This window comes from Halichoerus grypus, chromosome 12, assembly GCF_964656455.1.
Source record: "Halichoerus grypus chromosome 12, mHalGry1.hap1.1, whole genome shotgun sequence".
NCBI classification, from domain to species: Eukaryota; Metazoa; Chordata; class Mammalia; order Carnivora; family Phocidae; genus Halichoerus; species Halichoerus grypus.
This window is the reverse complement of record NC_135723.1, coordinates 106,029,304-106,050,395: the sequence shown is the minus strand read 5'-3', so window position 1 is coordinate 106,050,395 and position 21,092 is coordinate 106,029,304. Positions and strand designations below refer to the sequence as shown.

At 46.7% G+C, this 21,092-nt stretch overlaps 1 protein-coding gene across 6 annotated transcripts in view; it reads left to right on the top strand.

Moving 5' to 3' along the window:
• ESYT2 (extended synaptotagmin 2) overlaps positions 1-11,292 on the top strand; it is a 92,776-nt gene extending 81,484 nt beyond the window's left edge. For all 6 annotated transcript variants that reach the window (XM_078059821.1, XM_078059819.1, XM_036067103.2 and 3 more), the window contains 7 exons: positions 1,567-1,716; positions 2,933-3,321; positions 4,445-4,543; positions 5,881-6,012; positions 7,594-7,699; positions 8,396-8,445; positions 8,542-11,292. In XM_078059821.1, the coding sequence (XP_077915947.1) occupies positions 1,567-1,716; positions 2,933-3,321; positions 4,445-4,543; positions 5,881-6,012; positions 7,594-7,699; positions 8,396-8,445; positions 8,542-8,587 (972 nt within the window). In that variant the 3' untranslated portion in view covers positions 8,588-11,292. The remainder of the gene's footprint in view (positions 1-1,566; positions 1,717-2,932; positions 3,322-4,444; positions 4,544-5,880; positions 6,013-7,593; positions 7,700-8,395; positions 8,446-8,541) is intronic.
• The last annotated feature ends 9,800 nt before the right edge of the window (positions 11,293-21,092 follow it).

The following is a 21,092-nucleotide window of genomic DNA, read 5'->3' as shown; positions in this document are numbered from 1 at the left end:
ATCTCACTTGGTTTCCATGCTCTCAGGGCACTCCTGTGTCCAGTGTCTCATGTTGTCCAGCCTAGAACCCATCATCCCGAACGTTTTGTCTGGTTCTTAAGCTAACATGGGTGATAAATTTAGGTCTGGCTACTCATCGTGGCCAGAAGTAGAAGTCCTCTGCATGTTTGAACATATATAATATATATAAATTATATACTTGGGAGGAACCCGAGCTTCTTGAATGTACACCTGTTACTCTCAGTGGTCATATATTCTGCCTCCTGTCACATTAGCTTAGCTTCAAGGAAAGCGCCAAGTGGATCGCACAGCTTGTGTGCTCATTCCCGTTGCCGGCATACTAAACATGCCAGTCTAAACAATCCTAATTCCCCGCCCCCCTTTTTTTTGGTTATGTCCTATTTCCCAGCATTCAGTCTTTGAGAATTTTAAGGGCCTTCATTTTCTGTTTGGCTTGTACAACTCTGACTTCGTTCCCCAGCCTCTTGAGATCGTGAGGTCTGAGAGGGCATGTCCTTTAGTGGGGTTAGGGTTAGCTCCTTGACTGTCGGTCATGCCCAGCCTGGTCCATTATTCTGTGTTTGCTGTTTTATATTTCTACATTCTGTTTTATACGGAATATATATGTTTAGCTAATTGTATTTTGTATTTCTCTAGCTAATTTTTTCTTCATAAATCGCACTATTTTTCAAATAATTACAAGATCTTCAATTTTATTATTTTTTTAAGATTTTATTTATTTAAGGGACTCCTGGGTGGCTCAGTTGGTTAAGTGTCTTGCCTTCAGCTCAGGTCATGATCCCAGGGTCCTGGGATGGAGCCCCACGTCCGGCTCCCTGCTCAGCAGAGAGCCTGCTTCTCCCTCTCCCTCAGCTGCTCCCCCTGCTTGTGCTCTCTGTCAAATAAATAAATGAAATCTTTTTAAAAGATAAAAGGCACTAAGAAATGTTTTTCTCCATAAACAAGTATCACCAGTAGAAACTTGATAGACGCATCACCATGAATGTGTATTGTCACCATTTTCACAGAATTTAAGATGTGTCTTCCTAATCTTCCTATCTGTGTAGACTGCTGCCTCTCAACTCAGGGCTCTAAGGATTCCTAAAACACAGTGCTCCTTTTGTGCTCATTATAACTGTGTGGTGAGGAATTAACAGGCACATGGGGCTTGAACACACCGTAACCTCACTCATCATAGTTCTGAGGGTGTCCATTGTGTCAGTCATTTATGAGAACCCTACCCAGAGATGGCGGAAGTGCTTTTTTTTAAAGACTGGATTTTGGACATTTATATGCTTTCTGTCTTTTTTTTTTTTTTTTAAGATTTTATTTATTCATTTGAGACACACACAGAGAGAGAGAGAGCATGAGCAGGGGGAGAGACAGGGAGAGGGAGAAGCAGGCTCCCCGCTGAGCCAGGAGCCCGATGTGGGGCTCCATCCCAGGACCCTGGGATCATGACCTGAGTGAGCCAAAGGCAGACGCTTAACCATCTGAGCCACTCAGGCGCCCCTGCCTTCTGTCTTTACCTTCAGAGCTAAGTGTGTTCTGTCGTGTGTCCCTCAGGTCAAAGATGAACAGCATCAGTGTTCTCTGGGGCATCTGAGGATCCCTCTCAGTCAGCTGCTTACCAGCGATGACATGACCATGAACCAGCGATTCCAGCTCAGTAATTCAGGTCCCAACAGCACTCTGAAGATGAAGATCGCCCTCAGGGTACTGTAGTCTGCCGCACGTGCAGGAGTGGACGGGGAGACGGGCAGCACTGCCGACGCTCGCGGGCCCTGCCCCAGAGTGTGGCAGAGGGCACAGGGCACTCGCCTGGGGAGCGAGGAAACCACTGCTGACGGTTTCCGGGTGCCTAAGGGAGAGCTGATTGAGGCCTGGACCCAGACTTCTGCCCAAGCTGGTATTTCCAGATTGCTTGAGCAGGCCAAGTTAAATTTTCAAAGGTCATTCAGGAGAGAAAATTTAATAAAATTCTGCAAGGTGATAGAAATTACAAACAAAAATTTTTTTGTCTAAAATAGACAATGATTCTTGTGAGTGTCTAAGGAAATGTTCAAAATTAATAAAGTTGGCAAACATGAAAAATGCTAAAACTCACTGATTTTTAAAATGCAAATTAAAAAGAACCCACTTTTTAAAAAAATTAAAGCAGACTTAGTGGAGGGTGCAGTGTACATGGTCTCTTTGCACTTGGTCCCAATTCTGGGGGTCGGCACAGTTTCTCCAGAAAGGCCTGCAGTGTCTCCAGGCCATAAGCGATAGGGCCCCTTGAACCAAGAACCCTTTCTCTGCAAATCTGACTTTCAGGAGGAAGACACAATGCAGACAGACCATGAACATGAAGATGTTTTCTGCAGCTTTATTTTATAAAAGCGGGAAAAGGTGACACTGATACAGTAACCCCCGGGTGCAGGGTTTGCGAGTACAGGCTCTGCTCAGTGGAGTGTTGCACACCCGGACACTACAGGTGAAAGCCAGCAAAGCAAAGGGTCCGCGTGCTCACACAAGCCGAGGAGCGCGAGGCCTGCTCCCGCACGGAGGCTGCTCTGTGTGGTGGCCCCCGGAGAGGGTGTCCTCGCCTCTCATCCGTGCTCGGGGGCACTCGGCTCAGGCTCACCCAGCAGTGACTGCGCCCCACAACTGTGCAGGAATGCGTGCAAATGGAGGAGGCAGAAGAGAGCACACAGATGTGACATTCACATCATGGAAGTGATACTTGGATTCATTAGACTTTGCTTTTTCTAAACTGACTGTAATATGGCGTTATTTTAATAATAGAGTAGCCGAACATACACTAGACTGTTTATAATGTTTTGTGCCGACTTTTAAAGAAACATTTGCAAATGAATAAATCTGAAGCCATTCGGGTAGCAGGCTGTTCTAGTGTCCCTGATCTTAACTTCATGTTTATTTCCACCTCTAGGTACTCCAACTCGAAAAGCAAGAAAGGTCTCCAGACCACCAACACTCAGCTCAAGTAAAGCGACCCTCTGTTTCTAAAGAAGGGAGGAAAATATCGGTGAGATCTCAGATGTCTGCATCTCCAGGCTCTGGTGACAGCAGCACAGCCCCATGCACACCAGTCATCGGGAGCGGCGGCGATAAGCCTGGCGTGGAAGAGAGAGCCCAGCCTGTGGAGGCCAGCCCCCAGGGGCCACGAGACCTGGGCAGAAGCTCCTCCAGCCTTCAGGCCAGCGCCACCTGCTCGCCCAGCCATGTCTCTGTCAAGGAGCCCACCCCAAGCATAGCCTCAGACATATCACTGCCCATCGCCACCCAGGAGCTTCGGCAGAGACTGCGGCAGCTAGAGAAGTAACTAGACATCCCATCCCCTTTGTTCTTGTCAAATCAGAGCACACACCTTTCATGCTGTAGGGAGGGAACATCATCTTAAGTTAGTTAAAAGAACTTCACATGGCTTTGGCCTTTTGCTCACTGAGTCTTTGACTTTGAAAATAAACCTGCCGTTTTCTAGGACCTAATATTTGGCTCATTTGAGGATCAGGAAGCAGTGGGGTAACAGGTTCCATGAATAGGAAAGGGTCTGAAGCCGTGGTGTGGCTGTCCTCAGACCAGGAAGGCAGGATCTAGATCTGATGTGTGCTCTCAGCACAGCGATTGTGTCTGGGCTCTAAGAACAGGTCCTGTGTGCTCAGCGTTACGACCACTGGCCGTTGTTGTCTAGTGTTCAGATTCATAGATGTGCCCCAGGGTTCTTGAGAGAAGGAGGAAAACAGCTTACAGTTATCACAAGCTTCAGATGTTAGCCTTTTCCTCCCAGTGGAAGGAGTAAACTTGCCCTTTGAAGCCGTTCTTCCTGTCTGTTGTTCTCAGAGGTGTGTTGAGGAATCGGAAGTGGAGGCAGAGATGAAATGAGTGCTCCTGGGGCTAGAGGAAGCATGCAGGTCTGTGACCCACACTCAGCACGCTTTTTTCCTTCATACCTTCTCACGTCCACTATTTTGGAAAAAAGCCAGTCCCTTCCTGCAATTTTAAATAAGAAAGTACTTTTTATCAGGAGTCAAATTTGGGGAGTAGCTGGGATGATCTTGGGGGACGTTGCGCTGGGGCAGCCGTTGGTGGCCTTGGGAGTCTGTGCTTCAACCCCAAGAGAGAGAAAGCGAGGGGTAGTGTTTTGTCAGAGAGGCTGCCAGTAAAAATCAGAGCAAGCGACGTGTGGGGCTTTGAGAAAGCATACGTAGGTTTGGGTAGTGACGGAATTGATGTTTGTAATTAGGAGACCTCCGAGTCTCATCAGTTCTGAATGACTAAGTTATGTTGGAGCCTTATTTGAAATGTGAGTTCAGCTGGTTGATTAAGAGTCCGAAGTTCAAATTTTGTTCAAGTCCATGGGTAATTTGGTTCCTTCTTGTGCCAGTGACGCACAGCCCTTCAGTTCTGAGGAGAGCTGTAACTTTCTGCTTTGCTTCCCCAGTGGGACAACCCTGGGGCAGTCGCCCCTGGGGCAGATCCAGCTGACCATCCGGCACAGCTCACAGAGAAACAAGCTCGTGGTGGTGGTACACTCCTGCAGGTGAGCGGGGCACCCTGGGGCCCCAGGGTAGCCATTACATGGGGAACAAAATACTGAATTCTAGCCTCACCAAATAGACGAATTTATTTCATCTTTAAAAAACAAAGTCATGAGATTGTACTGTAATCCTAGTATTCAGTGGTGTATTCTTGCTTTGTTCTCGACATTGTTTCATAAGTATCTTCTATTCATAACCATTTTGGTTGCTTTGTAATACACTCTTCAGCTGCCATCCTGGATGTTTAGATTGTCCACATGTAACATAGTGACAAACATATCTTTCTTTTTTCTTGAAGTGTCTCTTTGGCATTAAATTTCCAGGAGTAAGTTTATATCAATTCAAAGGATCCAAAAAAGTGTATGGGATCATGATAGGTATTGCCAATAGTCTTTCAAGCTATTTCTGGAGCATACCGGTTGACATTGGCACCCAAGGGTACAGGTGTGCCTTTCCCACCCTACCCCCCAGTCGAGAACAGTTTATTGTGCAGCGTACTAGTTTAGTAAGTGTAACATGAGGTGACAGTATTGCTTTAATCTGTATTAGATTAGTGATGATAGTATGCAGCCAACTAATTATTTCCCTTTTAGGTAGAAGTTATATAAAATGTAGGACATAAATATTTGGATCTTATAAAAGACTGTTAGAAACATAGGAAGTTAGAATTAGTGACATTTAGAAATATTATATAAATGTAGGGTTCAGTTTTGTACCTGTTTATTGAGCACCTTATGTATTCTTGCTGTGAGGTAATTACTGTCATAGAGGACTCTCACCAGATAATCCCCTAAGTAGATTTTCAGGTTGATCAATAAGTGCGTAATTTGAAGTGGTTGCATGTAATTAAATGCTCGACTGTGTTTGGCTCAGACCAGTTGTCCTAGGAGAAGTGCAGCATGGGCTGCACAAAGGAGGTGAAAGGTTCGGGAGAGTGAAGGACAGAGAGTGGAGTGAGCAGCCTGAGCCGGCACGGAGGAGGGTGTGTGGCCTCGCTGGGGCCTCCCGGAAGGCTGCTTCCCTTGGCTGTAAGGCCGACCATACTCCCTCACTGGGAGAAGACAGACAGTAAAGTACTGTGGAAAGATAAACCAGCAGTTTCCATTTTCAAAGCAGAGCAAGGTATCAGAATGTCCCCCAAATACTGGGCTCAAGAAATGGAGGCAGAAGTCACCTCCGCCAACAAGTGAGCACAGGGCAAAGACAGAAGCACACTTTGCTCCTTTGTGCTTCTCAGTGGTTTAGATAAATGGGAAATCAGAACAGTGAATTTGAACGTGACGCTAATTGTCATTTTCCTAGATTCTAATATCTAGTGTTCTCTGGTTTGTGTCATAAGAAATCTCATTGCCTTCTCTGAAGATGGCTCTGACCCCTATGTCCGCATGTATTTGTTACCAGACAAGAGGAGATCAGGAAGGAGAAAAACACACGTGTCAAAGAAAACACTGAACCCTGTGTTTGACCAGAGGTATGGTGTTTACTCCAGTGGGGCGGGGGGGTGGGGGGGCAGACTATTGAATCCTCAAATAAGGAAGGCTTGCTCAATACTCTTGAATGACTAACGCATTCAAACCAACACTGTTGGGAAGTATCAGTGAAAAACTCCAGATTAGCACCCACAGACTTGTCAGCATAAATAAATAAATACTTTGAACTTCATCTAGAAGTGCTAAACATAGTAAGTCCAAATTGTGAACATTGTGGAAGAGAGACTCATGATTGAGGACCTTAAAGAACTTTATTTTATGGGGTTGTATCTATTGATTTTTCTGAGTTATAAGTAAAAACTGAGAATTTAAAATTTTTTCTTCAGATTTTTATTTAAATTCTAGTTAGTGAACATACAATGTAATATTGGTTTCAGGAGTAGAATTCAGTGGTTCATCACTTACATACAACATCCAGTGCTCAATTTTACATTTTATTTTAAATAACAGTAATAAACCTATAACATCTTAAAATATTCTTCTGAAAAACAACTAGTTTCCAAAACAATAAAAAATATATAAATAAATGGCATTATTGTTTAACATTTTTGCAGATCTCTCTAATGGTTTGTCTTAATAAAGGTCCTACTGCTTCTGCTGTCAGTCTGATGTGCTCATCTCTAGAGAGGGTCTCGGGGGCCTCCGGGGGCCTCAGGCCATATTTAAATAAGCCTCAGTCTGTGCAAACTGGGTACCTTACATTATAGTCTCTGTAGCTAAAAATCCACCAGCATTTTGGGAAATAATATTAAGTCAGATGGTGTCAAAGTATCTGTCACTTGTGTTTACATTTATCTTTAAAGGGACTGGTCGTTTTATCATAACTTATGCCAACAACTCTATCTAAACCAAGGTCATAAGCTGACGGCTGTGCACCAAATCCTGGTGTGGGTGTGTTTTGACAGTAAATGCCCCCAGCATTTAAGGATTCAGAGACCCCACCTGCAAGTCTGGATTTCTAGCTGCTCCAGCTCCATGGAAAGGCCGGCTGCATTCCAGTCACGTCCCTGCAGGGCCTCAGGCTCTCTGTCCTCTGGTTTACCAGAGACCCTGCCTCACAATGGCCAGACACCGGCCAGGACACCACTTGGTGCCCTGGAGGCATTTTGGTTTGTGGCATCTGACTTACGCCATTAAAAAGTGCACTGCAGATCTGTTCACTTCCATGAGGCTGTGTCACTTTGTTCACCCAGGCGTTTTGTTTAGCGTTCTGTAGTCTTTAGGCCTGGATGAGTGAACTGGTCTGGACCCTCTGCTGTGTCCTACAAACGTACAGTCCCCCGTCCTTATAACTAAATACAGCAGCCCTCCCCACGCGTGAGGGAGCCACACGCAATAGGGCCTTTCCCGTATTTAGGGTGCAAGAGTCACCACGTATGTTTGGAAAATAATGGGAAAAAAAAGTTTTTGAGTCTTCATGAAATGCCAGATCCAAACACTGAACAGAACTGTGTAATAAAAAATCAACGTAACATTTGGAACTGTCTCATAAGCAGAAATGTCATTTTTTAGTTATAAAATTATGGGGAAGTTTAAGGAAGGTCCTCTTTTTTCCACGTCAGCTTTGATTTCAGCGTCTCATTACCAGAGGTGCAGAGGAGGACGTTGGACGTAGCAGTGAAGAACAGCGGCGGCTTCCTGTCCAAAGACAAAGGGCTTCTTGGCAAAGTAAGTTTGAAGAATATCCTTGGTCAGTTCCTATATTTTATAAACATCAAACACTTACCCAAAGTGCATTTTTTTTTAGACCATACTTAAATAAGTGGAAAGGGGTGAACTTCCTCTGTAATTATGCTTATTTATAAAATAGTGGACTATGAAAGACCATGTTGTCTAAAACCTGAGTACCTTTTGAAGATTATTTTTAAGTTTTCATTGTTTTTACATAATCATATTGTTGGCATATTATTCATCTAACAAATTAGTGGCTTTATTTCTCTGAATTTATTCTAGTCTTTGTCTAAATTCACATGTAACTCTTACATAAGATTATATATTCTTTAATATTAAATGTACAAGAGGCCAAGTTGGGGAAGAGGAGTTTTCAGTTATGGATCCAGTTACCGGTGATCCGTCCCATCTGTGCTGCTGTGAATGGCACTTGAGCCAATATCCCTGTAAATTACCTGCACCATTCTTCTTAAAAACTCAGTTTTGAGACTGCTGGATACAGGGTGGACTCTTGGATGTGATGCACTGTATCATTCATGGGGGGTCATCAGGGCCCAAAACACTGACGGAGCCTCAAGATAACAGAGGGGGGGTTCCATCCTGAGGCAGGAAGAGGTTGGAAAGGCTGGGAGGACTGGGGGCGGTGAGCAGGGGCTGCTCCACCCACTGTAACAAATGTTGTTCCACCAACAGGTGTTGGTTGGTCTGGCGTCTGAAGAACTAGCCAAGGGTTGGACCCAGTGGTGAGTGTCCCACCACAGACGAGCCCCGTGTGTTTACTTCACAACACTCTCCCCAGCTGACCTCACGTCTGTCCCCCTATCCCTGTGCACCCCTAGGTACGACCTCACGGAAGATGGCACAAGACCACACGTGGTGACGTAGTCCATGCCGGGCGCGAGGAGCCCGCCCCAGTGTCCCCACCCACCCTGTGTGCTCAGAGCACACCATCCCGCACATGTACCAATACTGTTTTTATAATTTCAGTGTATTTAGTTATATAAATCTTCATAGTTTTATAAACCATGTTGACGTTTTAGGCATATTTGGCCAATATTATCATTAGATTTTGTATGTTTAATTTTCTGTAGTATTTCACCAGTTATTATAGCGTGTGGTAAGGTAGCAGTTAATTACCGTGTCACGTAAAGGTGTATGTCAGTTACATCCAGTAGGAAGCAGATGTGTGTATATGCTTTACTGTTGCCTTGTTTTGTACACACTGAGGTACACTATGCCATGTAAATAGACTATTTTTTATAATCTCTACATGCTGGTTTGAATTCTGAAGAAAATGGATTAAGGAAATATATTTTTTTCTTCTAAAATGTATTAAATTCTTACGACAGATAATCATTTTGTCTTTGCAGGGTAAAGTTCTCAGTGACCAATTTTATGGTGTTTCTTTTTTTAAAAAAGGCTGAAAGTTTAAATATTAGTATTCTTCTGCCCATCATGAATGACGGAAGTATTCAAAATATTACCAGTTTCATAAATATAAAGATGTATTATTGAGAGTTAGTTGAAGTGCTTATAAGGAAAAGTGTGTAACTGAGTAATACAAAATACTAAGAGCATTGTCATGATTCATAAATCATGGTGCACTAATTTGAAATTTCTTATGTAAAATGAAATGTCTTAAGTTTATTTTTAATTGCTTGATATAACTTATTCATGAAGTAGTACACAGATACACAGTTATACTTCCTAAAATATAATACAAACTTCCAGTGTTAGCACTTAGGCTATTGTGAAACCATCGGTCATGAGCTTTGTTAATTTTCAGTGTTTTCCCAGCCTGTGAAGACAGGCTCACACGGTCACCATAAGGTTTGTGGGGTAGATCTGGTAAGTAGGTAGGAGGTTGTTTTAAAAACCAACGGCTCGTTCATTCATCCGTCGGTGCGACATCATCCGTCGGACCCTGTGCGCGAGGCCACGCGCTGCTGGGGCCGGGGGGTTCCAGCACGGCGGCTGTTGACTTTAAATAACCATTTCCTGAATCTCTTCACTTTGCGCCGTGACTGACCTCAGTACTGGGATATGGTGATACCGTTTTTATTTTGGAATACTTGTTTTCTTTTTGGATTATTGCAGCATGTTTTAGGTCCTCGAGGCCCAGGCCTCTGGGGGGTGAGGCTCTGCATCAGTGTCGGCTGCGCACGTGTCTGAGAAGCGTGTGACGTGGACGACCTCTCAGCCGTAAGAACATTCTGTATCACGTATGCAGATGCTGGGGGAATAGAGCTTTGCGACTGACTCTGGAGATCGTACCATAAGTCGTCTCGTGGACTCACGGACTGCTCGTGTGACCAAAATACCAAAGTGCCTGTGGTGGACGCTGATTGTTATTCCTGCGCACGTCTGCCTTCCAGCAGATTTCATGTTTGTTTTCATTTACACTTGGAACCATGGGTTTGTTTATAATGGAGTCTGTAGTTCACAACACATTTCATGTAACCGTAAAGACGGTATAATCTCACTGTTTCCTAGTTAATGGAACTTCACTATAAACCATGTCCAATGTACAGGAGGAAGTTTATTAATATATTGATGCACACATAAACATATGCACACAAAAAATTTAACTGTGGTATTATTAGCATGATAAAGGCAGGTCACTACTTATTAAATCTAGTTGCCTGCCCATGGTATTAGATTTATTAAAGATTTGTTTTTTTAATTCAGTCTGTTGAAGGGCTTCTGGCATAATCTATAAAAAGAGAACCACTCACTGAAATGCATCATACCAGTAATTTTTTACCAACATCCTAAACATTTGGGTTTTGCAATCATGTGCTCACCAATAGGTACATATTTACTTTACGGAATGCTTTATTTAAGTAACGAGGCAAAATAAATACAGTGAAAGCCAGTTAGCGGCATGACACGCGCCTTGTGATACAGGGACTGGGGGCCTGGAGACAGACCCATCTGCAGGTTCTGAGGCCTCTGGCAGCGGGCTTCATTCTGCTTAAGAGGAAAGAAAGAAAGGAAAGGGACAATTCTAAAGACCTAAAACGTTTCCCGATGTGATCCTGTCTTTTGTGGCAAGAAGAGCGTTCAACGAGAAGCTCTTTTACCCTGTGGGGAGGGTTGAGAATTACTGTCGAGGCCAGACTCCAGGATCCTGGTGATGGAGAACACTTGAGTTCTCAAAATGTTCATCACTGGTTCAATAATAGGTTCATCCAGGAAAAGGGAACGTTAACTTTTCTATATTAAGCCAAACCAATGGGAGGAAAATTAAATGAAATTGAATTCTGTTAGTTTATACATGTGGGTTGCCTATCCTGTGCCTTAAAGTATGGAAGTTTGGCGGCATTGTTTTCAAGTTTCAGATCATAGCTGTATTCAATTTATATTCTATACTAGGAGAATTCATTTTGCAGATACGCTTCATCAGGAGGTCAGCCCTTCTCCAAGAACCTAAGCTCAGTGTAGACCAGCGTGTATAAACTCTGGTCGTCACCCACTGCAAATGGAAAACAGAGGGTTTTTTTAAATTATTATGATAGAATGTCCTTTTTGATCAACTAATTTTACATGACAATGCATGTATTTATTCAATAAACTTTTATGTTCGCTAACTTGTGATTTGTTTTTCCTTTGTCTTTTGAAATGAAGTTTTTAGTGTGGGATCAAATGATTTGAAAAGGAGATACAGTACATTATTTATCCATGCTGTGTGTGAATTCTTTCATTTCCAAAAGAACATGAGATCATTGATCCTAGTCCTCTTGTTCCCATCTTTTTAGTCTTCATGCCCAAGGTGGGGCTCAAATCTACAACCCTGAGATCAAGAGTCAGATGCTCTACCCACTGAGCCAGCCAGGTGCCCCTCTCTTGTTCCCATCTTAATTTGACTCTCCTCTGCCTGCTTTAGACTTGGAGTCGTGAAAACAGCTCTTATGAAAGACAATCACAAGTAGAAAAAAATAGTCTTTGAGGGTCTTTTGTACGTAGAGTTCTGAGAAGTGATGACCCAGAGAGAGGCTGGCTGGACCAGGTGGGAAGGCACTAGGCCGGGCCCTGCCGGTGCCCACGGCCCCTGCAAACCCGGCCCTTCTGGCTCCTTTACCGTCTTCAACCAGATTGTGAACGTGGACGAACACGGGTTCTAGTTCCGGTCCCTGTTCTAATGTTTACTCTGCGTCCTGCTTGATGCCAGTGACTCACGTGGTCTCCCAGTTTCTGTCTGCAGTACAGACTGCCGCGGGCTGAGGCCCGTCAACCCAGTGCTCCTTGTAAGGCCTCACGGTGTGTCTGTCCGCGTCAGCCGAGGAGTTGGAGATGGACACCTAGACGCTACCTCTGCCTCCCTGTGCCTCTCTCCCCGCGTGCAGGTACCAGGTCCCTTAGTTCCACCCCGGGATACATCCGCTTGGCTGTCCTCCCGAGTCCAAGCCACTGCCCTTCCCGTCTGTCAGCTCCCGGCGCCAGCGTTGGGCCTCCGCCCCCTGCATTCTCCATGCAACAACCAAAGGGATCTTTGAAAACACACCTCTAGGGGCGCCTGGGTGGCTCAGTCGTTAAGCGTCTGCCTTCGGCTCAGGTCATGATCCCAGGGTGCTGGGATCGAACCCCGCATCAACCCCCGCATCGGGCTCCCTGCTCCGCGGGAAGCCTGCTTCTCCCTCTCCCACTCCCCCTGCTTGTGTTCCCTCTCTCTCTGTGTCTCTCTCTGTCAAATAAGTAAATAAAATCTTTAAAAAAAAAAAAGAAAACACACCTCTCTTTACTGCTCTCCATGCTCTTAGAAGAAAACCCGAGAGTGTATCAAGCTGTGAGACCCTTCCAATCCCTCTGCAGTGCCACTCATCCATGATACTTCCTCTCAGTTCCGGAAACGCCCCCGCCCTCCTTCCCGCCTCAGTGCCCAACTGCTCTTCCCCCGACACTGGCCTGGCTGACTCCCACTGCCCTTCGCTTCTCAGCAGAGTGCACTTCCTCGGCTGTCCCTGACCAGCACTCTCCCTTGTACAAGCTCTCTCTGCACCGTGCTGCTTTCATTCCTATACTTAACATAATCACGGTTTTGCTTTATATAAAATCACATCCCAGATGCACTGTAAGCTCCCAAGGGCAGAGATTATGTGGGTGTTATTTAAATCTTGTTCCAGTGGCTTATCACTACTCTTGGCACCCGGTAAACAAATAACTGCTGGATGAATTATGTCTATAGTTTGGCAGACCTTAACGTTAATTTGTCTCAACAAGTTTCCATTTAAAGAAAGAGACACCTATTGACAGTTCTTAGTATTAAGTCTAAAGAGAAGGTACTGATGGACATAAAAAAGAATACTATTGCAACAAAAAGCCAACAATGTTGTTATCTGAGAAAGAAAAAATTGAGCACAAACGTGGAAAAGAGCCAGAAGTCTGCCTTTATTTGATGTTATTCTGGAAATCCTGGGCAATACGATATGAAAAAAAGATCAATTTTGTATGGGAGAACTCATTTTCAAAATATGAGATTGTCTACCTGTAAAATCTAAGAAAGTGGGGCACCTGGGTGGCTCAGTTGGTTAGGCGGCTGCCTTCGGCTCGGGTCATGATCCCGGGGTCCTGGGATGGAGCCTCGCGTCGGGCTCCCTGCTCAGTGGGGAGCCTGCTTCTCCCTCTCCCTCCGCCTGCCGCTCTGCCTACTTGTGTGCTTGCTCGCTCGCTCTCTCGCTTTCTCAAATAAAATCTTAAAAAAACTAAGAAACTAATCTGAAAACTTAAGTGTTTAATAAGGGCCCAGTTATTAAACGTAAAAATCTCTCTTTGTCTCATACACTATTACTAGCTATTAGAAAACATAATGGGGGGGGCACCTGGCTGGCTCAGTCGGTAGAACGTGCGACTCCTGATCTGGGGGTTGTGAGTTCAAGCTCCACATTGGGTGTAGAGATTAGGAAAAAGAAAAAGGAAATTATAATGCGGAAAAGTCATGCAGTAGCCTTGGGACTATTATAGCAGTGACAGCAGGAGAGCATGCAGACCGGTTTTAGGGCTCCCCCAGAGGCCCCATCATCTGGGAACTGTCACTGTGTGACCGGTCTGGCTCCTGGGAAAACCGTATCAAAAACCATCAGTGGCAGTTCCGCAACATGGCGGCTGCTTGGGGGCAGTGATACCAGTTAGGGCAAACGAGGCTGACCGCAACAATGTGAAGGGAAGTCAGATGAGATGCCCATTGAGGGCTTTGAAGAATGCTGGCGTTCCCGGAGCTCTAGGAGGGTGGGTGCACCTGCGGAGCCGTGCGTGGCTGGAGCAGGCCAGGTCCTGAGCACTCACCGCTGGTCGTCCGCATTCAAGGAAATCTGTCCGATCCTTAGCTGACCAAAACAGCCAGCTGAGCAGAGACTTCAGAGGGAGCACATGACCAAGAAGGCAGCTTGTAGAGAATTAGCCCAAGAAAGTTGCTAAACCAGAAACAACAAAGTCAAGAGGGAGGGAATCTTACTTACAGAGTTGCCATACTGTTATTTTAAATGTCCAGTTTTCAACAAAAAGCCGTAAGACGTGCAAAGCAGCAGTAAAGGGTGGGCTGTATTGGGGGAAAGCAGTAGGTGGAAAGTGTCCCTAAGGAAACCCAGATGTCGGGCATACGTGGACAGCTTGAATCAGCTGTTGTAAATACGTTCAAAGAAATGGAGAATTCAAGGCAAGTAGGAGAATAATAAAGAGTATCAGTAAAGAGAGAAATAATTAAAAGGATGAAATAGAGATTCTGGAGTTTACAAGTGAAATACAAAATTTACTAAAGGAGTTCAACGAATGTGAGCTGACAGGAGAGATCAGTGAAATCTCTGAGGAACAGAGCGTGGCCACCACACTCACACAGCCGAGTCCCAGAGGGAGGTGGGGCGCAGGGCCAGAAAGGACAGGGCCCAGGATGCCCGCCCAGCGCATGCCAGGTAGGCTCCACATAGAGAGTCTGCCCTGGGCACGGCGTGGTCGAGCCGGTGGAAGTCAAGGACAGTCTGAAAGCAGCAAAAGAGACCGTCTCACTCTGGACTCCTCCATGAGACAGCTGCAGCCTCTCACCCGAAGCCGCGGAGGCCAACGCGGGGGGTGACAGATTCAGATGCTGGAAGAAAGACTCAGCCAAACGTCCTGTGTCCAACAAAACAGCCCTTCAGAAATGATGGTGAAACAGCCATTCCCAGATTAAAAAAAAAAAATTGTCCCTAGCCCACCTGCCCTCCAAGAAACGCTGAAGGAGTTGATGTGGCCTTTTTGTGTTTGCGTACGTTTGTTCACGATTGCTCACGGTTTTATGGCTCTCTTTGTACTTGGGGTACTGGAGTCCGGGAAGGAGCGTGGCCCCGGGCTTGAGAGCGTGGCTCCGAGTCAGACCGCGCGTGTTCAGCCCCCACTGCTGGGCCTGTGTGTCCTAGAGCAAGCCGCAGACCGTCTCTGTGCCTCCCACTTCCCGTCCGCGAGCAGGGGCAGGCTTAGGGCTCGTCTGCTTGGTCGCGAGGAAAACAGGAGACAAGACCGGCCGAGCGTGCGGGCCAGCGCGGGCTGCTGCCCCGTGGCTTACTCCCCTTCGAGCCAGGACGGGGCGCCCCCTCCGTTCCTCGCCCCCCGTTCGGGCCTGCCACAGCCTCGTGCTGCTTCTGCGCCCGCCCCGCCGTGGCACCCTCCTCCGGCCACCCCGCTGCCACGGGCCCCGCTCCGCCCGGCCCTCCTGTCTCTGGCGTGCTGCCCCTCGTCTGTCCAACACCTTCCCCGCCGCTTGGCCGCGGCCGCCCGCAGGCCTGTGCCTGTCAGGCCTTCCTCCGAGGGCGGCGTCCAGCAGGCTCCCCCCGGCCTCGCGAGAGGGCGCCGCCTGCTGCAGTGTCCCCAGTACAGGGAGTTTGTGGTTACTTCTGCTCGTTGTGGCCTAAAATATACAGAAATGCGGACAGACCCTGGCTCTCCCGCCCAGAATGTCGCCCCGCAGCGGCCTCCCCCCGTGCCAGCCCCACGCGGAGCTCCCACCCGACGCCCAGCCCGCGGCCCGGCTTCCGCAGACCCCGAGCGCACACAAGCGGGCACACTCCGTGCGGGCGTGTCTGTGTCTGGCTTCTTCCCCCGTGTTGTGTTTGTGAGGGATGCCCGATGTCTTCTACGATGGTTTGGTGAAGCTTGGGGACCGACAATCACACACACGTGGTCAGCTGGGAGCTTCCTGCTACACGGGCGCCCAGCACCTGCTGCCCGAGGGTCCAGGCCTGCAGGACGGACGGAGGGGCTTCTAGGTCCAAAGAGCCACCCTCCCTCCTTCCAGGACTCTTCCCGGAGGGAACCTCGGAGCCACCAGCACCCGGGCGCACATTCCCCAAAGCCTGCCTCGTTCTGCGTTAAATGACGGTGTGTGAAGACACCGCAGACCAGCCAGGTTACGCCGTCGCCCTCCCAGCCCACGTTTTCCTCCAACATGACGACAGGGTCGGGGCCACACTTGCTGGGGGCAAACCACGGGCTGGCCTCAGTTTCCAGCCTTGTGAGGACAACACACACAACACACACTTTCCTAGAACCGATACCCAACTGGATAAAATGGGGAAGGTCAGTCCTCTCGTGTTTTGGATCACTTCACTGCCTCGACCTGCAGAAGTTGGGTTTGTCTCCATAATGCAAGGCAGAGCTAATTGTGGCAGTTTTCTCACTTAAAAAAAAATTCTGAAACTGCAGCTCCCTGTTCCATGTGTAACCTCATCTCCATTTGATAGAGACTTGGTTCTCTCGTTGAATTCTCTTTTCCCTTTCTTACTAATATTTAATATCAGGTCACCTCTCTGTCTTGGCCAAGTTTCCCTTTTACTTGTCCAAGGTTTTGCTGCTTCGGCTCTCAGTTGAGAGCCCAAGCTTTACACATAAATAGAACATAATACCAGAAGTTTCTTGGATCATTTTTTTATGGGACAGTTCTTCCACAATCTTGCCCAGAGACAGTGTGGTGAAAGTATCTAGCACACCACTCCTAATGCGTGAATGCCCTGACAAAAACCCAGCTCTGCGTACTGAATAAAACAAGCAGGAAGAAGCGTTCATTGCAAGGCTTTTGACCTGCAGGCTGGAAAATGCAAGGCTAAAGGAGCAATGAGGGGCACCTGGGGGGCTCAGTGGGTTAAGTGTCTGCCTTTGGCTCAGGTCATGATCCCGGGGTCCTGGGATCAAGTCCCATGTTGAGCTACCTGCTCAGTAGGGAGCCTGCTTCTCCCTCTCCCTCCGCTGCTCCCCCTGCTTGTGTTCTCTCTCTCCCTCTCAAATAAATAAATAAAAAATCTTTAAAAAAAATAAAGGAAGGAGTTCAACGTTGTTCACAGACTGCGGGGTTTTGACAAGGTAAATGCACAAAAGTGACTTGGCTTTTTCAGCAGACTGGTAGCCTAGTGGTCTTCTTTCTTATTTGTATCAGGGAAGCTGAATCAGGGGGACAGGAAGCATGGTATGAATGGCTGGTGTCTTCTGATTTTTGAGAAGAGCGGTAAATTCCTGTGTCTCTCTCTCTCGTGGTCTCTCTCTCAAATAAATAAAATCTTTAAGAGAAATTAAATTTATTCATGGCTACACATTTTACCCTACACCCTGCATTAGCTTCACCTTGCAAGTTTGGGTTAGTACTTTGACTGCCATTTAGATCTAAGTAGGTTCAGATTTCCACTGGGACTTACTCTTTATTCCATGAGTTACTCAGAACATTTTTAAGCGTCAAAGAATGTTTTCCCCTCCCATTTCGATGTTGGTTACTAATTTAAATGCACTGAGGTCAGAGAATATGGTCTGCAGAATATTGATTCTTTTGGGGGAAATTGAGCTCATCCTACTCCCTCCCCAGTCTTTGTCCTCCTAGCTCCTGGTCCTCCAGAGCAGGTCTTCTTTTTTTTTTAAATGTGGCTCCACGCCCAGAGTGGAGCCCAGTGCGGGGCCTGAACTCATGACCCTGAGATCAAGATCCAAGCTGAGATCAAGAGTTGGACGGTTAACCAACTGAGCCACCAAGGAGCCCAGAGCAGGTCTTAAAGGACATCTGAGACCCCACTCCTTGGTGATATTTGAGATTTTGAGACAACAGCCCCTACATCCAAGTGAGAGAGGACTTGACGCACTTGCTGGTCCTGAGCTTACATCTTGGCCCGTGGCTCCCTATGAACTGTGCCACAGGCACCAGGTTCATGAGCTTTTCAGCTTCCTTTCCTGGGCACACAGTCCACCTGACCTTTGGCTGCAAGCGGTGAGCCCAGACCAGTTTTCTGTTCTGGGTGGCGCACGCACAGCCCTTTTGTACTCTGGACTCACCTGCCTGTCCGCTGCCTACAAACCTATGACCTCAGGATCCTTGTTTTGCGTTCCTGTTCCACGTATGCTCCATGGGGGCACAGCCATGCATTTTTCGTTTTCTCTGTTCAATCTCATCTTTTGTAGCTGTTTGGAGCAGAGGAAGTGAGTGGAAGCATGCATTCCCTACACCCCATAACTAAAATTGGCCTTTCTGTGTGTGTCTGCATGTGAGAAAGGAACAATGTCACGGGAATCTGCTAGGGGTCACCTGGCAAGTTCTTGGCAGCGGGTGATGCCTTGTCTCGCCTCCAGGGCCTCAGTCCCACCAGGCAGCTCTGCAAACACCACCACACACTTGAAAGAGGCTTTTAAAGGTTTGATGTCGCACCATTTCATCCATTTCTGCGCGTCTTACACAATTTTAGAGCCATCTTAGCTCTACCTCTCATGTCCCAGGAGAAGAACCATGCTCTCGAAGGCAATGATTTGCCCAAGGTCTCAGGGCTGGTTATTGAGCCAACTTGGCAAGAATACAGGCAAATCCCACCAGCATGTTTTATAGATGCTGGATGCAGGATGATGAAATCACAGAGGTTATTTCTAAACCAGCACAACTGAATCTAAATACAATAAAATAATTACATTTAAATCATTCTGATTAAGGGGACCTGGGTGGCTCAGTCACTTAAGCATCTGACTCTTGGTTTCGGCTCAAGTTACAATCTCAGGGTCGTGAGATTGTGCCCCGAGTCGGGCTCTGTGCTCGGGATGGGGGTGGGGGGCAGAATCTGCTGGAGATTCTTCTCTCCCTCTGCCCCTCCCCCCCCCACGAGTGCTCGCTCTCTCTCTCTAAAATAATGAATAAATAAATCTTTAAAATAAATAAATAAATCATTCTTATTAAGATGAAATGCACTGACGGCCCATTACTTCAGTTATTATTTTACAAAACTGTCCTACTATCACAGAAATATTTGGACCATCCTTTGAATTTAATTATTCAGTAACAGCCAGTAAGATTATAGTTTCTTTTGTAGCTCATAAATGGACTTACAGGAAATTTTTCAGAAGAATATAGGACAGAATATATGATATCAAGTGATTTAACAAGCTAGCATTTATTTGGAGCAAACAAGATTAATCTCTGAGCCACATATAAGTGCTCTAAAAATTTGTGTTCCTAGAAAGGTTATGAAAGGCAACCTTTTATGTAAACAGGACATTTGAAAAGGCATCGACTCCTCCTGACCAAGGGGTCAGGGGCCACATATTTAATAGAAGCTGCAGGTAGCTTTAGCCAAGTGTAGATGACATCCTGGGGAGGCTCAGAAGGGTGAGCAGTGCTCACGACAACGCCTTTCCTCCTGGAACTCGACTCGGTGTGTCTGTTTCCTCCTTCGGCTCCATGAGGGACTCTCACTAGGGTCACTGCCAAGCCCAGTGGACACTCATTCTTCGGTGCATTCAGTGAGTGCCTATGTGCTGTGGAGAACACTTGTGTGGGCCTCAGCCCTGGGAGGAGATACACAACAATCAAACAATACCACAAACTCATCGATCATCAGGAACTCTGACCAAAATGCTTGACGGGTTCCAGGGCACCCTGGGAGGGGGTGGGTGGGAGCTCTGCGTCTGGGGGTCCAGCATCTAGTTACCCTGCAACTGAGCTGTGGGGGGCATGTGAGGTGTATGAAGTGAGGCAGGAGGGGAGGGTTCAGGTAGGTGGGGTGAAGGCACAGAATGACGGAGCTTTGGGCAAGTCAGAAGGGGCAGAGCCGAGGCTGAGGAGGTGGACAGGGCTGGGCACCCTGTTATTTATCCTAAAGCAAGGAGAGAGCACCAAGGGCTTGCAAGCAAAGGTTTGGCAAAGGTCAGGTTCTCCCAAAGAACAGATCGTTCCAGGGACATTATTGAAAAGGAGAAGGAAGAGGGAAGACATTTATAGACATTTTATGGTTTCAGCTTTAATGGTGGTCTCTGATCCACTTTGAGTTAATTTTTGTGAATGGTGTGAGGTAGGGATTCCCACTTTCTTCCATATGTGTACCCAGGAGATTTCAGTGGTGGACACAGCACCTGAGGCGTGGGCAGACAAAGCACAGTGCACCCGCAGGAGCCCTCCAGGCTTCTCCCCTCTACCCCAGTGCTTCCCTAAGGGCTCACTCAGTGTGGGTGCGGCAGGTGTCCTGAGGGGCTTGTTGGCCCGGTTCCCAAGGGGTAGAGGATAAGGGTGAGCCTTGAGTTTCCAATTACTTCTGCTTTTTCTTTAATTGTTGTTCAAATGCATCCACATCCACATTTCCCAAGTTCCACTTTTACTTTTAGAGACGCTACAATATAAACCCGCAAAAAGGAAGGAAAGTTTCTGCAGCTGCCTCTTGATTAGTCATGACCCCTCCCTCTTTCTTGGAATCAGTGACTCAGGTGCTGGGTGGCGTCCTGGTTCACGCTGACCGCCAGCCCTGGGCTCCGCTCCACCCTGTTGGTTTGGCCCAGAACGTCGGCGAATTGCTCCTTGTCCTCAGCACCATGTTAAAGTTCCTAGCCAGTGACCGCCTCTTCTTTAGCTTATTTTGGCAGTTGTAAATATTATGATGAAATGATAAATTTTGTGTTTTCTTATTAGGCAGAGAATATTTCTGGAAGGATAGTCAGGAAAGTGGTAACAGTGGTTTCCTTTGAATTTGAACAATGCGATTTGTGTTATTTCTCAATACAAAATAAATTTTTATTTTTATTTATTATTTTTTAAAGATTTTATGTATTTATTTATTTGACAGAGAGAGACACATCGAGAGAGGGAACACAAGCAGGGGGAGTGGGAGAGGGAGAAGCAGGCTTCCCGCCGGGCAGGGAGCCCTATGCGGGGCTCGATCCCAGGACCCTGGGACCATGACCTAAGCCGAAGGCAGACGCTTAACGACTGAGCCACCCAGGTGCCCCAAAATAAATTTTTTAAAAACCTGAGTTTTACAGCTGGTCCTTTATCAAAGATATTATTTTAGCCTCTATGTTCTATCCCAAACAGCTTCAGCCTTAGTTTATATTGCTTTGCCACGGGGTCCAATTTTAATTCTATCAACCTTTTCTCATTACCGCATGGTAAGGTTCTAAGAAGAGAGATCACCTC